A 16,258-nucleotide genomic window follows, 5' to 3' on the forward strand; every position below is an offset into this window, starting at 1 on the left:
CGATAAACAGTAGGGTTACGACACGGTTTCACTCATTGCCAAAATCATACAGGAGGAGTCGTTACGGCGCCAAAGCTCAGCACCTTTGCCATCGGTCCTGAACCTGGAGCGCATGGTCAATGTCCTTCATCGTGGATCAGTATTGATGGGAGCACCCGACAGACGACTTCCTACAAGTCATCCTCCACGAACTGCCAAGTCTGGATGATTTGTTCCATGACCAAGGATTTGCACGTCACTTAGTAAGAAACTTATTCCATGCGCTTCCGATCTCTAGGCATTGACTCAGTGACCAGGAAGAAATAATCAGAACACTAGTAAGGACACAACTCCTCCAGCGATTCTGAGAGTTATACCATTGCTTGGGGTTGCGGCGCAATCACTCTCACTTTGCAATGATTATAGCCAAGCCTATCGCACCAAGGAAAGCTCTTGTGATCAGCTCTTCGGTACCGCATATCACATCAAAGAAATGCCTAGCTTCGGAGAAATCGGTAACAAATGGATTGCACCGTCCAACCCGACGCCTGCCAAACGGGCATCTAGCCCCCCTTTAGTAGCATCTCCCTATCGTACCGCCGCCGCTACTTCATCAGTTCCTCTTAGGGGGGCCGCCAGTGTCGTATCCACCGATCGGAGCAGCGTTTTCGACCATGTTTCTACCATATCAACCGCTCCTTCGTTGGGTCCCGATCCGTTGAGCGAGGGAGGCAATATTCTTCCCTGTGAGTTTGTAGGGTATACTGGATGTAATCGTACGTTTCAACTTGACGATACTGACCGGTGGATCAACCATATCATAATTGATCATCTTGAGTACCGGCTACCGAGCAGATGTGCTTGCTGGTACTGTGATGACCACGTCTTTGATGCCTTCCAAAATCGCCCGGACGACCACGTCTCTAATGCCACCCAAAATCGCCTGGACGTAGCGACCAACTTTGGCGTTCGTCTCCGTCATATTCGCAATCACATTCTTTATGACGGGTATGGCATTTCCCAAATCAGGCCCGATTACGCCTTTCTCGCACATATCAAGAAACTTGGTCTAGTTAGCCAGGCGGTCTTTGATGAGGCTCTATCCTGGATACCAGATCCTGATTCTGGTATAGCAGATATGTATAATCACGATTGTGTGCCCCATGGGCGCCACTACCAGTACGAAGAGAGCCCAGAGATCGTCACCGCAAGAAGACCTAGAGGAAGAAGGCTACGTAAAAACCAAGAACGCAAAGCAAACCGGGAAGCTCGAGAAGATGGGAGTCGAGGACGAGGATGGGAATGGGGACAGATTCCGTCCCAAGGCGTCAGTATGACAGAAGGAAAGCGCCCCGACTCCCTTTTACATGCATCATCTCCTACGACAAAACCAGATGACCAACCGACGCTCAATCGGAGTATCCAAGAGACACCTCAGCCTCATCTGTCACTTTCATACCGTGAACTTTCGGCAGGTGCTGAAACAGACATTGGCAATTCTGAAGAAATCGACCTTGTTGCTGAGAACTCGGCGCATCAGAGAGAAGTGATGGCAGAAAGTTCCGAGCCGAAAATAGAAGAGTCTGAAGGTGTGGGTCTACATATTCCGTCAAGCACGAATGGCATGGGTGAGTTTCTCGACCTCGAAAAGTATTACCGTCAGGAATCTGGCAGACTTCCACTCATTGAATCGACCCAACCCCTTGTTTCTAGGGATATTTCCACATCTGTTTCATCCAGGAACTCCCAGGAAAGCGATGCCCCATACTCACCCTCGTACACTAGGCAGATGGGCATTGTGAGGATTCGTATTGAGCAGCTCTCTCTCTTTGACCACTGTATTGCAGATGCAAAGTCAGACGGGAATTTGGACAGCCAAGCCGATGTCACTGAAAATGAACACAACGAAGGGGTCACAGAAATCGAGTCTGGTACTGCTGAACATCAAGAGAGTGGTGAATCTTCGTCCAGTTCTCCGGGAGAACCGCGCTCGTCCTTTCAGAGATCGAATAGAAATAAAGAACATCGGAGTGGAGAGAATTCGGACGGAGAGCAGGGCGAGCAGAGGAGATTCCCGGTTCAGAAGCGACGAAAGACAAATTGCCAGGAGCAACTGATGCGGTTCGCATGTCCATATCAGACGTTTGACGCGTTCCAGGATTGTTGTAAGTATTTGCTCACCAATTGATGTACTGCCTGGAGGACGAAGGTCCGAGACAGCTAGGACCCGTCAAAAATAATAACTCATACTACATCTGCAGTGAAACCAGGCCCACGAAATCCCAGAGGCGGCTGTACAGGAATCAATCGACTCAAGTAAGTATGTATCTCAATCATAACTTGCAAGTCTAACGTCTCGTTAAGGCAACACTTGACCCGGCGCCACATGAAGTCCTATCGGTGCCAGAGGTGCTGGGGGTCATTCGACTCTCGACGCAAAGTTCAAGAACATGAAGCGCAGTTGATGCAGTGCAGTTCCAGAGAGGTGCCTCAGAATGAAAGATTCATGAGTCTAGAGCAGGAGGGAGCAGTTGACGCCGCATGCCGTTCTGCTTCCGACGATGAAGCATGGTGGAATCTGTTTCGACTTTTGATCCCGGGTATGCAAGGCCAAGACATCAAATCGTTGAGTCCTCCATACCAGCCATGTAAGACCGCATCGCTCCAATAGTTTGAGAGAGACTGACTCATGTCGACTCAGACTACATCCATCGACAGTCAAGTTTCGTTATCCCCTCTGTGACGTTGTCAAATATCTCTTTCGAACCTGTGTTGCAAGCAGCTTCGAATGGAGAAGATGCAATACTCAATACGTATGTGTAAAGCACAACCTTTGGATTTCATGTCTCTTTGCAACTCACTTCTTTGTGCATGACCGGCTCACGTACCATCGCAGATCTACCATTCCGGATGTCTTCACGCAGGGAAGCTTCAACTTTGACATACCAAGTACACCGTTCGCAATCCAGCCAATGTCTTCACAGACTATATCCATGCCACTTTTAGAGGTTCTCGATAGGGATGCCAGCGACAACGACTACTCCGCTTTCCTCAGTAATACTGGGACAAGTAGCTCTATCCAATGCAATTCCAATCTTGATTCATCCTCCTCTAGCAACAATTTCCCGCCTTCACTAACACCTGCCCCCGAGTCTGAAGCTTCGGGCTTGATGGAATCATCGATGAACAATCCGGTGCATCTGCGGAGAAATCACGAGCGCCTCCGGGAACGGAACCGCCAGAGCGAAGCAAATAATGCCGAGCTTCGCAGAACGATACACGAGACGCTGGAGGAGCTGAATCATGCCGATACTCTTGTCGAAGACTTACTCAGCTCTGAGGACATATCACATTTCTTGTATGACAAGCTTGATAGCTTATCATCCATACTGCGCTCGGCAAAAGAAAAGCTTCAATGATACCAAGCGCGACTCTAGTGAGAGCCGGAACGACACTTGAGAGCCAGGGAGTAGTTCATTTTGCTGCGGGGCAACGACAGTAACCCTCTGGCAACAGATCTAGTATGGAGCACCAGAGAGCAAACTGTTGAAAAATACTATTTTTATCCTATATACTCACTTTTATGCCGCTATAATATTATATTATAACAAGAAGCAACTGGAATTCAACAAATTTTAATTATCTTTTTATCCTTTTTTCTTCTCATTTTTTATTTCTTTTTTTTTATCTTATTTTTTATTGCCTTTTCACATTTCTTTTTCTTTATTTTTTTCTTCTCATTTTTAATAAAGCGACTTCAGCTTTCACTGCGCAATTTAAGGTTTTTCAACAATTTGCCCTTAAGGCAACCGTAATCTAGTGGTGCAGGCACGAGTTTGGCGATTAAACCTAGAATGGGCCAAAGTTATAGTGGATGGTTTTGCACTAAAGGAGCATATCTGACACAGTGTCTGTTTCTCGGTAATGAAATGAATTTAAAAGACGATTCCCCAAGCATAATAACTTCTGCGTATCGTAAATTCGTTATATCCATGTTTCCACTGAACACGGGTCCGTTAATTTGAAAGAAGTCCTTGTTGTTGATAAGGCAAATAAAGCGACAAATTGATTGCGAAGGAAATGGAAGAAGGAAAGGGTTTCCAGTGGAAGAGCGATAACACTGAGGTATGAGGAAATTGAAAGCCGTCACACCAAGGAAAAGAACGCTCAATTCCGCCTGGTTCTGTCGAATGGAAGTTGCGGTATGTCTGATGCAGGATGAGGGTTGAATAACGACAACACTCCTCGCTGGTACCTGTTGATCATGTCGGAGATCGCATTGACAATCTCATCGGCCGAGGCTCGCTCACTGACGTCTGTTTTGAGCATGCGGTCTGCAATGATGTTCAGTAGCTCTGCTAGTCCAGTCCTTCCAGTGCACCTTGGATCATTCAAGAGGGCATCGACCGTCCCATTAGCCAAGTGGTGGACTCTGGCCTGCTTCTGCTCTCTGTCCGTGACTTCATATAGCGATGAGCCACTTGTTTCTCGTGCAATGTCAAACTCTGCCATGGCTTCTGGGCCATGTAGCAACCAGACGGAGAACTCCAGAAAGACACACCCTAGTGACCAGATGTCATACTTCCTGGATCTTGGTTGCTGGTCATTGGGGGCTGCTCTTTCAAATTCTATCTCTGGGCCCTGATAAGAAGCTGTGAATGCAAGATTCGTTGTGGCCACCTTTCGGTACATTGTGGGCATATCGTGAATTTTCGAAATGCCGAAATCTGCTATCTTGAAGGTAATCTTGTCGTCTTTACCGAAGCAGAGAATGTTTTGTGGCTTAAGGTCCCCATGCCGACATTTGAAGACTGCGTGGAGGGCCTGGAGTGCAGAGACGAGACCATGCATCTGTTGCAATGCCCACAGCACATGCTCCTGAGTAAGCTCCTTCATTGGCGTTCGCCAAAAGTCCTGCAAGGTCCCGCCGTCAGTCCATGGGAATATGCTGTATGCCTTTCTCTCCCCACTTTCAATACTCATCAGATGACGGATGACGTGAGCATGCCTCAAGTCTTTGATTTGCTGGAGGATCTTATTCTCTTGTTGAAACAACTCTTTTCTGTGGAACTCCTTGACAGCAACTCTGAGTTCAGTCGTCTCCACCTAGAACTAGCTTTAGTCAAGTGCATAACGACAGTTGAAAATAGGGTAAATCAACTGTAGGCGTACCTCAAATCCTTCCTGATGCGCTGGATGTACTCGTGCCCTGTACACCAAACCACCACCGCCCCTGGAGGGGTCCTCATCATTATCATCAATGAATGGCAAGGGACACTTCTCATGAAGCTTAATAGTCTCTCCGTTGGCCTTGAGAACTGGTGCGAGGAAAAACCATTGCTTATGATTCACGAACTCCACCAAATCCTCTTGTGGACAATTTACGAACGGTATTTTTCTTTGCCCGTCGTAAGAGGTACAATAGGAATATTCATGATCGATTGACAGTGGCAAGTGTTCATCTCGCAATCCTTCTTCTATCAAGAGATTCTCTGTGAGTACGGACTGCTTGAGGATGACGAGGATGGCGAAGATTGCCCTGGCTTCCTCTGTTATGAGTCTGACAAGACTTAGCTCTGTTAGGTGGTTTTGCGTTTGACATGCCCTGGACCAAGTTCCGTCTTGGATTCCCAGCATGGATCTAACGTTCTCTTCATTAACGAGGTTCTGCAACGCGTCCCGTGGCAGAAACTCCGAGCCTAGCCCATGGTAGCATTTGGTGAACTCCTTCAATTTGACAGCCAATGGAAATGACTGGGTTGCCATGTGGACAAGCAACAAGTCAACGAATGGGGAAAGGTTAATTTGAGTGTTTAGTCCTTGAGAACAAGCTTTCTGATGAACATGAGAATGAGTGGAGACGATGAAAACCCTAGAGAATTTGACTCGGTTGTAGCCAGCGACTGAACTTGCTACGGAGTAGTGGTTCAAGAGCACTTGGGGGGTTGATTGCAACTCTGGTAGCGAGTTCAAGTCTGCTCAATGGGATGCGCGGGCCGACATCCTCGGTGTAAGCACGGTAACACAAACTCTGCCGTTGACCAAACGAAATAGGCTTCACATCACCCACAAACTACTGACGACATTCAATCAATAATAGACATGTGTCGCCCGGCTAACATGACGCGATGAGATCAATTGGCCAACATGAGCCTCGTCAAAATATCTGCGGGGTAAATGTTACTTTGCTTCTCTTCGTTGGCCATTGTCATCAGCCAATTTCATGCAGTCGTTGACACGGCTGCATCTGTCTGAAGTATGTCAGAAATCTTGGCATCTCATGACCTTGGAGGCGTGCAAGTCACTTTCCATTTCCGTGCACGTCGGCTACATATCAGCACCTCACTTAGGTCTTAATGCCACTGCTTGCCGCTTGAACGACCCGCAGATACAATCGGCAAATGTAGAGATGTCGTACTACGACATCTGAAGGGGAAGTCCGGAGCAAAATAGGATCAGTCTGTGCTTGATCCGCACAAAAATTACGAAGTACACAGTTAATGCATATGAGGCCATGTAGTCAGTACATATGGAAGGACCTCCTACACCATTCTGCAAAGCAGCCCAAAAGTCTTGGGCAACAATTGGCTGTTGAACAAATATGCCTATTCTTCTCCTTTTGTCATGTGGAACTTTCGGTTCTTCGCAGGTCTCTGTGGACCAAATCCCGCCACGCATTGCGTATAATGCAGATGAAGAGAAGTCTGCAACATCACCCGATCCTTACCTAGACTTTGTCAGACCAACCTTGGCAAGTTCTCAGCCCGGTGAATTCCATACTCGCAGGCCTACAAGACGTCGGACATTCCCAGATGCAGAGACTACCAGTAGACTTCTGAGTCGCTCGTTGTCACTTAAATCTCTTCTCCGAAGGCATACATTTGGCAGTCAACCTCCGATGGCTCCAATATTGACAGAAAGTGTGACCATCTCTGGCCAAGTCCGTCACAAGTACATGGAACTCAAATGGCTTCCACGAAATTTCGGAAAGGATTTACTCGGTATCTGTGACATGGATACCCTCGTGAAAGAAATCAAAAGCAAAACACGAGACTTTGCAGATAGAGAAACTCAAGACTTGAAGGATTTTATCCGCAACAAAGCTCCACAGCTCTCCGTCATGCTACTTTATTTCAAAGACATTGGCCTCATTGAGCAATTCTATCGGCACGGCATCACGGACTCACATTTCCCCCTTGACTCTAGGCAGGCCGATGACAACCCTGACCAGATGCACGTTACACATCCACGGGCAACATTGGATATCGATGAGAGGTCATCGCACGTGTTATTTTACGCTCCACATCCTTCGCAAAATGAATTCTTTGTCCCTGTACTCGAGTGGAAAGGCTTCAATGACACCCCTCTGACGGGGCAATTGCCCTTTCTTATCAAACCTACTGCAATCAGTACCACAGATTTCAGTATAGTGCGCAAATCCACAATCCACCGCCATCATGTTGATATGAAGGTCAACGGTCTCGTAAGTATTCATAGAGCTCTAGCCATGACTGTTTTCGATAGGACTTAAAACGACCTTAAAGAGAAATAAGATTGACTAAGACGTTTCTCTAGAAAACCGAAGTTGATGAGGACAACAATCCATTGGTCGCTATCAAAGAGCTACTGCAGACTACCATGACGTTGACTCAATTCGAAACTCTGACCAGATATGAGTACAATTGTCTCAATAAGCTGAGGACATCAGAGTTTGATACGCCACATCTGATCAAGGCAGCTGCATTCTACCGGAAGGACGACAGCCTTTTCTTTGTCTTTCCGTGGGCAAAGCACGGCAACCTCCTCAACTTCTGGAAACAAAAGTCCCCCGAAATTCATGATCAAAGATATGTCAGGTGGCTTTTTGGCCAGTTTCTTGGAATGGCCCAAACCGTCGAATCCCTGCACAATCCGAACGTCAACATTCGTCATGGTGACTTGAAACCTGAGAATATACTCTGCTTCGAATCTTCTGACTCGAATGCTGAGGGGAAAGACACCCCTTACGTGTTTGTCATCTCTGATGTAGGCTTGGCAAAAGAGCACGAGAGATTGACTCAATTCCGTTCTCGGACGAAGCAACCGGGGGGCGGAACAATGGTCTACGCTGCCCCAGAAATGGAAATGCATGAGAATCGGGCCACATCACGAAGATACGACATATGGTCTTTGGGATGCATATATCTTGAGTTCATCATATGGCTGCTTTACAAATTTGAGGGACTGCAGGAATTTTCCAAACAAAGGAACGGAAAGTTCTACAGAATCCAAGACAACACAGATGCCCTGCGGCCTGGGGGCATAGTGAAGACTGCAGAGCTCAATCCAGCGGTCTCACACTGGATCTCGCACGCGATCAAGTCTTCTCGAACTGCACCAAACGAAGACAGTGCAATAAGCCGCTTATTGTCACTCATTGCAGACCGCCTTCTCGTTATTGATGCCAATCCCGACTACACCGACCTGAAATCAGCAGATAACGATGAAGCCATCTCATTGAGTCCAATTTCAAGCAGCCCGCCTTCACAGTTTGTTGACCAGCCAACTATCCGTGTTAGAAGAGCCTCGACGGATCTTGGAAGGAGAATGTCAACAGAGAGAGCGTATGCTGGAGAGATGTACGACGAGATATCTGAAATAATCAGACAAGCTCAGACAGGACAAATCAAATGGATCAACCATGGAGATTCGACGCTGCAAATACCAGATTTGCCACCAAGTCCTAGTCGACCAGCCCTCAGAGGTAATGAAGTGAGTACAGACTATGACCATTCTGCGGAGAGATCTGTTTCTGACGCATAGTAATAGTACGTAAGTTGAGTCGTATCGATAGCCGGATATAGTTGACAATAGCCTGCTCGTCGATCCAGCAGGTATGATTCAACCCCATTCAACACATGCAATCTTGATCCCGCCCTGGTCGCTTATGTAATTTCTAGTTTGTAAGTACGCAAAAATATGCCCCCTTGCATTTGCTTAGCACTAATAAAATCTGCAGCCGGTTCGTCTTAGTCTAAAGTAGTTTCCTTTTGTGTTTGTGATTGCTAACACTGCTTGATGTCGTAGATGGTATGCAAACTCCCCTCAAAACTCTCATTAAAGGAATGAGTGATTACTAAACTCTAATCAGCTCAATGATTTGTCAGAATATATACCGGATAAAGAGGCAGCCGCTGAGGTGGTGGATAGCTTTGCTCATCTGGCCTTGACAAATGAGCAGTCCAATCTTTGTAACCGCTGTCACCACTTGACAATCATTCCACATGCTGTCGTATTGGAAGCCACGATGAGTGCACTGAATAAGGAATCATCACATTGTGATCTGTGCAGGCTTCTGTGCCACGTTCTGAAGGATAAAGCCACAACACCGAATGATCTCTTGCGCTTTTTCAGGGTTGGTTCAACTATCCGAGTTAACAATCAGCAGTTACCCGCCATTCTCTCGCTATACGCTTTAGCAGGCAAGGAGAGATTGTACAATGCCAACATCCAGCTTGGTCATCCGAAGCTCCCAGATGCGGGCGATGCGAGACATGTTAGCGTTCTGACTGGGTGGTTACGGAATTGCGATCGCGATCATGAATGTATGCCTCTTGGTAACCAATCATTTTTGCCAACACGACTCCTCGATGTCAACTTCAGTGCGACAAGCTGTCGCCTGATTTCCGACACGAACCAGCTCGGTCAGAATTCCAAGTACCTGGCCTTGTCTCATCGATGGGGCACTCATCCCGATCCTTCTCTGGCTACGAAAATCGTCTGCACCTATGAAACGAACATACAGAGGCTAGCTGAGGGAGTCGAGGACTCGGATTTCCCGCCGCTCTATCAAGACGCAATCAGCGTAGCTAGGAAACTGGGCGTACGCTACTTATGGATCGACTCACTGTGCATCATTCAAGCGGAGCCAGGAAACCCGAACGACAGAGATCAGGGACGAGATTTTCTGAGAGAAGCAGGCAAGATGGAGCTTGTTTTCTCTTCCGCATACGCAACCATTGCTACAACTTGTGCCGGGTCACCTGCGGAACACTTCCTCAAACGCCGGCCCAAACGACAGTTTGCCACTATTCCGACCGAACGTGGCCCATACTACCTGGCTGAAGTGATTGACAAGTTTTCCGAAGATGTCGATCGGTCGGAACTCAACAGCAGGGGATGGGTATTTCAGGAGCGTGCTCTTTCTCGGAGAACAATCTACTTTGCTGAGAAGCAGACGTACTGGGAGTGCGGGGAGGGTGTGCGATGCGAGACACTGACACGAACAGAAAAGTAAGTCAAAACTTCCCCTTCTCCCAGCAATGTGACTAACGTGACTTGACCACCTCTCTCAGCACCAAAAGCTCTGTCCTCGGCGATGCCAACTTTCCGTTTGCCCTGCCAGACTTCGACAAAGGCAAACGTATCAAGCTCTACCAAACACTCTACGAACGATATACCAGACTGACCTTTACGTATCCCACCGACCGTCCCATCGCGATCAGAGGCTTGGAGACCCGACTCCTACGTGCTCTTCAAACCTCAGGCGGATACGGCGTATTCCAGCTGTATCTCTGCCGAGGTCTGCTCTGGCAACGTGAAGGGCCGAGCCTGACGCGAATTGACTTCTCCAAGAGCCCCGCCAGAAATGCGTACGAGTTTGTGCCCTCCTGGTCGTGGATGGCATACGACGGCCCAATACGATACATGGAAATTCCCGCTGCAGCCGAGTGGGCGGCCTGGAAATCTGATGTCATATCTCCATGGGAGTGTGGTGGTGCAGACGACGGAGCAGAGCCTTTTGAGCTGAGAGTACTTGTCCGTAATGTTGTAGGCTTTGCGCCGGGAGGTCGTGTCTTGCTGGATGAACCGAACCGCACATCCAAACTCGACTTGAGGTGTGTTGTGGTTGGCTCAAAACGCGCGTCTGATCCGATGCAGGCAGAGGTGTACTATTCGCTCATCGTAACGATCCTGGATGGCGAGGAGCATATTTGTCAGAGGGCCGGGGTTGCGTTTCTGGAAAGGCGCCATATCGACTGGCAGAGCCAAGCAGTAGCGATGCGTGTTCGCTGAAGGATTTCAATACGTTCGATGGAAAGTGATTGCTTTCGTACCTGCTTCATGACTACTAGTTAGGAGACTGGATAGAAAAAGAGAAACAAACAATGCTCTCCCAATTGAATCGGCAACATACCTAGGCACGCTTGTGATACTGGTTGTTGCCTGCTACAGGGCTCCAAGTTTCAAAGCAATGCTTCATAACGATATCAACTAGCTTAGACTACCAGCTAGGGACATGGGTTCAGAAATCAGAGGTCCTCGTCAAATCGAAATGCATCTTGAGTACAATATCAAACCGGAAAAAGGGGATGAAGTTTCGTGGTCTGGACATTAATATCTCATTCAACTGGCCGACTTGGCAGGTTGATATTGATTGTTATCCGCTTTCAAGTATCGCAGAAGGCCGATCCTGGAAGCGAGCGGTTCAGATCGTCCTAGGTGTCTGCGGTCATGTGGTAGGTGTCGAAGACTGTTTTGAATATTGCAGTCCTCATTAGGCACACCACTGCGACAAAACTTCAGTGAATGTGGCTTATGTATTTAGAGATCGACCCGGCATCAGTGACAATGACGGTGGATGCAACATTACGCATACGTAAGATGTGATGCAAAATAGACCTGCTAGGAGGTCGGAGAATGAGTATATCACCGGCGACATCCAGGACACTTCACTCATCGAAACCATACTGGATCGTGAAGCAAGATTAGACGAATACAAGCTTATTTTAGAAAGACTAGGGCTTGGGCTCGCCTAACAGTATGCAAGTTCGCCAATTACTTGTGCCAATGCCCAGTTGAGTTGCCTGCCTATTCGGTCAGCCATAGAGTCTTTGGGCGGGTGATGATGCTGGCCCCTGGTTAAAGGCGCATGTATGGCAAATTGCACCCAATATATTCTGATTAGCATTTCGCCCTGACACAGGATACACCGTTCTGTACGGGACAGAAATGAGCGAATCGATTCGATCAAGAACTCAATCTGCAAACATAACAATACGGAAACTTCGAGAAGATCTACATCTAGGCAGCTAGACTTAAGTTGAAGGTTAATGCTCTGCTCCTTTTCTCCAGAAATGTTGGTACCTAGGTGGAGGATGCAGGATTATTAGCAAGCTTCTAGACTGAATCTTTTTTGATTGCTGGACCTCGAGACAATATGTTTGCCCATGCAAGAATGGGTAGACGTCAGGTAGAGCGTCCGTCCCATCCTTGCATCAAGGTTTCCTCGCTTACATCGGCTGGATCCGACCCCTTAGCCATTAACAGCCCACGAGGCGTTTCTTTCAGACATGCCAAGCCTAAATTGATCAAACAGAAGCGACAATTCTTATTGACGTGGACGATGAGGCTCCACCATAACCAAACGGACAAGGATGGCCGGGGGCGCGTATACAGCAGTCTTGTTGCAACACTCGTCGTCAGCAGCAGTCATCCCGTGCATGATTGATCACGCACGAGTCATCATCATCGGCGGTTGTCTCGCGATACACAGTGACTGCATATGTTTGAAGAAGATTGAATCCGCGCGACAGAAATCTTGGCGCTGTAGCGTATCGCTGGTTTCTCCTAATTGTAAGAGGGGCCATGAGGTTGTCTCCATCTTTTGACCATTACTTTTTTTTTTTGGGCATACATCGCACCGATGTAATCGAGCTAGCAACTGAGCAGCAAGCCTGCGTTGCACTCGGGGCGCCCGCCAGTTTGTTCGATTCATCAAGCAGTGGACATGATAATCTCACTCGCGAGACTGTTTCCAGACTTCTAGGTGACGCCAATGCTAAGAATGGGTGGTTTCCCGAGATGGGTGGACCGAGGCTCTGGAAAGGGATCCTCTCTTTAAGGTCTTGGCAGTTTCGATCGTATTGCCGATCCCCGGGGTAGAGCCCGGGACGAACGAGCCTCAACCAGGGCTGAGCTTGGGATGTCGTGCAAGTGTCCGAATATCTTTCTTTGCATTTTGCGCGGAAGGGAGAACATGGCGAAACCAGTGGATGGGTAAATCTGGATTGGCGTTCTAATCCGACCGGTAAAAATATTCTAACTTGAGAGGCTTTCTACTCTACATCATGCATCGTCGTGTCTCGTCCTACTACTATGTCTGCTGCCTCTGTATAACAAATCGTATACTCGTATATCGCCAAGGAAGCTTAAACGCTCCCAAAAATGGGACATAGCACTCGCGCCAATGGCCGTTGGTCGACCAATTCTCTAGGAATTTGGTTGCTCCGCTTTTCCTCACCGTTGAGTGGCGCGAAACCAAACACACTGTTGGCTGGAGCGGGCCAAACCCCCGTCGTCCTTCATCTATTTGGTGGGCACTATAATCAGCCAAGGCCCCTGAATATACAGAGCCGCATCGTATGCTGCATCTCGACCGACTGACAAAGCACATGGGCATGGAGTCTGGACGCTATGTCATTGGGGGGAAAGGGAATCGTGGGATTCGAAGGAGTCGCGAGTAGTTATAAAGCAGGTCTGGGAATGTTAATTCGAATGCTCTTTTTTCCTTTTACGCTCTTCAAGCTCGTCCAGCAGTGTTCTTTTCACCATCTTGTTTCTCGCTCATTGGCAGTGCCATACATTCATTCATTTCTAACATTCTTTACCATTTCACACTCATTTTAAGCCAAGGCCTAGACGCCACGCAAAGACAAACATCAAGACCACTACTATCACTATAACCAACAAATCCTTCTTCAAGATGCGTTACTCCGGAGTTGCTACTTTGGCTTTTGCCAGCGGTGTTGCCGCCCACTCTCGCATGTACAGTGTCTGGGTCAACGGCGAGGACCAGGGTGATGGTCGTGGCACTTACATCCGCTCCCCTCCTACCAACGACCCCGTCAAGGACCTCACCTCCAGCGACATTGCCTGTAACGTGGCCGGTGCTACCGCAGTCAGCGACTTCGTCTCTGCCGCCGCTGGCGATACTCTCAGCTTCGAATGGTACCACGACTCCCGTGGCGACGACATCATCGCCAGCTCCCACTTGGGTCCCATCATCACCTACATTGCTCCCTACACTGATGGCATGGACGGCACTGGTTCCATCTGGACCAAGATTGATGAGGAGGGTTACGATTCCAGCAGCGACAAGTGGGCCGTTGACAACCTGATCTCCAACTCGGGTAAGAAGGAGTTCACTGTCCCCTCCGGCCTGGCCGCTGGCAAGTATATGTTCCGTCAGGAGATCATTGCCCTCCACGAGGCCGACACCGCCTACTCTGCCAACTCGGCCCGTGGTGCTCAGTTCTACCCCTCCTGTGTCCAGGTCGAGGTCACCGGCTCCGGTACCGCCTCCCCCTCTGAGGACTTTGAGCTCCCCGGCGGCTACACCTACGACGACGCCGGTATCGTCTTCAACATCTACTCCTCGTACACCTCGTACGACATCCCCGGCCCCGAGGTCTGGGACGGTACCAGCACTGGTGAGAGCTCCAGCTCGGCCACCACCTCGTCGGCTGCCGCCGCTGCCTCGACCACCCAGGCCGCCGCCACTAGCACCGCTGCTGTCACTACCAGCGCTGCTGCCGTGACCACCACCGCCGCCGCCCAGACCACCCTCGCCACCTCGGTCAAGGCCTCCTCCACCACCACCGCTGCCGCTGCCGTCACCACGAGCGCTGCTCCCTCCGCATCCAGCTCTCCCTCCAAGTGCTCCAAGAAGCGCAAGGCCCGCCGCTCCAGCCACTAAGCTTCTTGATATAAGTGTACCATAGATGGAAAAGAGGGGGAAATAGAGGTGTTGTTCTTAGTGTAAAACTCTTCCTTGGTCAAGCTAGACTTGAGAACAGAAAAGCCATTTGGTTTGCTGGACTTTCTTCACTGTAAATATATTACTGTCTCTATAAATACATTGGATGGCACTTTAGTCATCCGGTCCTCAAATTTGCTCTGGTTCCTCAAAAATTGCTCTCAAACTTGCTCAAGGTTCCAAATTTCGCTCTAGTTATTACGTAGCTTGACAAGGAGTATCAACAAGTCGCTCAGTACTTTGTGAGGCGATGTGCAGTAGAGATCTTGGCAGTGCCCAGACTGTGGGAATCCCAACATGCACAGGCATTCATCACTGACTGGCACGTAGTAGGCTCCCCTCAGTCGTGCTAAAGATTTCTCTATGTTCAGATCAATGTTGATTTCACATTTTCATTTTCTTTGTGTCTGAAATTGTTGCCCAGCTAGTGCATTTACATATCAGAGATTGCCCAGATGCCTACCCCGAGCTGCGAATGGGTGATTAGAGAGTCGTGATTCTCCATTTTGAGAATTGTCCCATCTACGTTCATAGAGAGGGAAATTATCAAGGAAAGAAGTTGGAAAAAACTCTGAGTTGATTCTATTGAGCTACAAAAGAGATGTGCTGAAGAGCTGCCTGCCTGATATACTCGGGTTGGTGATCTACGGTGGGTACAATCTATGCCAGCGGGACAGATTGAGGTGCCTTTCTATTCTTATGTTCCCTCGGATGATTGTGGACAAGATCCTGATACCTGAAGAACGTGCCAATTTTCATTACTAGAACGTGTCCTGGAAGACCAACGACAGTCAACATACCTTTGTTCTCTTGATCTGGCATGGAGCCTTTCTCTTAAAGAGCATACTGAGACACGGGAGCTCGTTACATTTAACGAATCTCGTACTCGAAACACGACATACTTCCACCTTGAGTCAGGTACTTGCCTTGGAATCTCGAGGCGAGTCTCTTCTTTCCCGTACTAGATTACGAGATCGCGCGAGTAATATAGATACACAGATCATGGCCACCCCATAAATGGCCACAGATGGTAGTAAACAGCTCCCATTTAGCGCTGAGCTTGGGACAGAAGGCTCTGTCAATCAATATACTTTCGTTTACATTCAACACAATGTCATTTTTGTAGTTGTGTCTTCTAACCAGCCACGTGTTTTTGCAGTCACTGTTTTCGCTCTCGTTACGACTCAACAGCTGTATATCGATCAACATGAATATGCTGATAGCCATAATCCAAGAAGTGGACATATGAGATATCAAAAACACATGCTACATAGATAGTATGCCTTCGTTCGTGACCTTGGGCAGGTTCGTTTTAAAAAGGGAGGAATAGAAACATATATTACTGCACTGCTTAATGCATTCGTGAATTAAGGCAAAGAGTTTACATTGTGTATACTCTTTGAACTACGTCCATGTGACCTACTATTGGATGCTCTTGAATCATTGAGACATTGGGAGCATACTTTGAGGGCTTCATGATCA

At 48.2% G+C, this 16,258-nt stretch overlaps 5 protein-coding genes across 5 annotated transcripts; 4 read left to right on the forward strand and 1 right to left on the reverse strand.

Moving 5' to 3' along the window:
• Window positions 1-472: 472 nt before the first annotated feature.
• On the forward strand, window positions 473-3,398 carry PFICI_12590 (uncharacterized protein; the record flags this gene model as incomplete). Its single annotated transcript, XM_007841171.1, has 5 exons — window positions 473-2,144; window positions 2,241-2,295; window positions 2,344-2,627; window positions 2,681-2,792; window positions 2,876-3,398. 5 exons carry the CDS (start codon window positions 473-475, stop codon window positions 3,396-3,398), a joined length of 2,646 nt encoding a protein of 881 aa, XP_007839362.1.
• Window positions 3,399-4,146: 748 nt separating this feature from the next.
• On the reverse strand, window positions 4,147-5,745 carry PFICI_12591 (uncharacterized protein; the record flags this gene model as incomplete). Its single annotated transcript, XM_007841172.1, has 2 exons — window positions 4,147-5,085; window positions 5,152-5,745. The coding sequence occupies 2 exons, from the start codon at window positions 5,743-5,745 to the stop codon at window positions 4,147-4,149; spliced, it is 1,533 nt and encodes a 510-aa protein (XP_007839363.1).
• Window positions 5,746-6,580: 835 nt separating this feature from the next.
• On the forward strand, window positions 6,581-8,781 carry PFICI_12592 (uncharacterized protein; the record flags this gene model as incomplete). Its single annotated transcript, XM_007841173.1, has 2 exons — window positions 6,581-7,462; window positions 7,555-8,781. The coding sequence occupies 2 exons, from the start codon at window positions 6,581-6,583 to the stop codon at window positions 8,779-8,781; spliced, it is 2,109 nt and encodes a 702-aa protein (XP_007839364.1).
• Window positions 8,782-9,265: 484 nt separating this feature from the next.
• PFICI_12593 (uncharacterized protein) lies at window positions 9,266-11,034 on the forward strand (the record flags this gene model as incomplete). The annotated part of the gene is made up of 2 exons (XM_007841174.1): window positions 9,266-10,251; window positions 10,314-11,034. The coding sequence occupies 2 exons, from the start codon at window positions 9,266-9,268 to the stop codon at window positions 11,032-11,034; spliced, it is 1,707 nt and encodes a 568-aa protein (XP_007839365.1).
• Window positions 11,035-13,723: 2,689 nt separating this feature from the next.
• Window positions 13,724-14,716, forward strand: PFICI_12594 (uncharacterized protein; the record flags this gene model as incomplete). Its single annotated transcript, XM_007841175.1, has 1 exon — window positions 13,724-14,716. The coding sequence occupies one exon, from the start codon at window positions 13,724-13,726 to the stop codon at window positions 14,714-14,716; it is 993 nt and encodes a 330-aa protein (XP_007839366.1).
• Window positions 14,717-16,258: the final 1,542 nt, after the last annotated feature.

Source organism: Pestalotiopsis fici (assembly GCF_000516985.1).
Source record: "Pestalotiopsis fici W106-1 unplaced genomic scaffold PFICI_Scf_10, whole genome shotgun sequence".
Lineage (NCBI taxonomy): Eukaryota > Fungi > Ascomycota > Sordariomycetes > Amphisphaeriales > Sporocadaceae > Pestalotiopsis > Pestalotiopsis fici.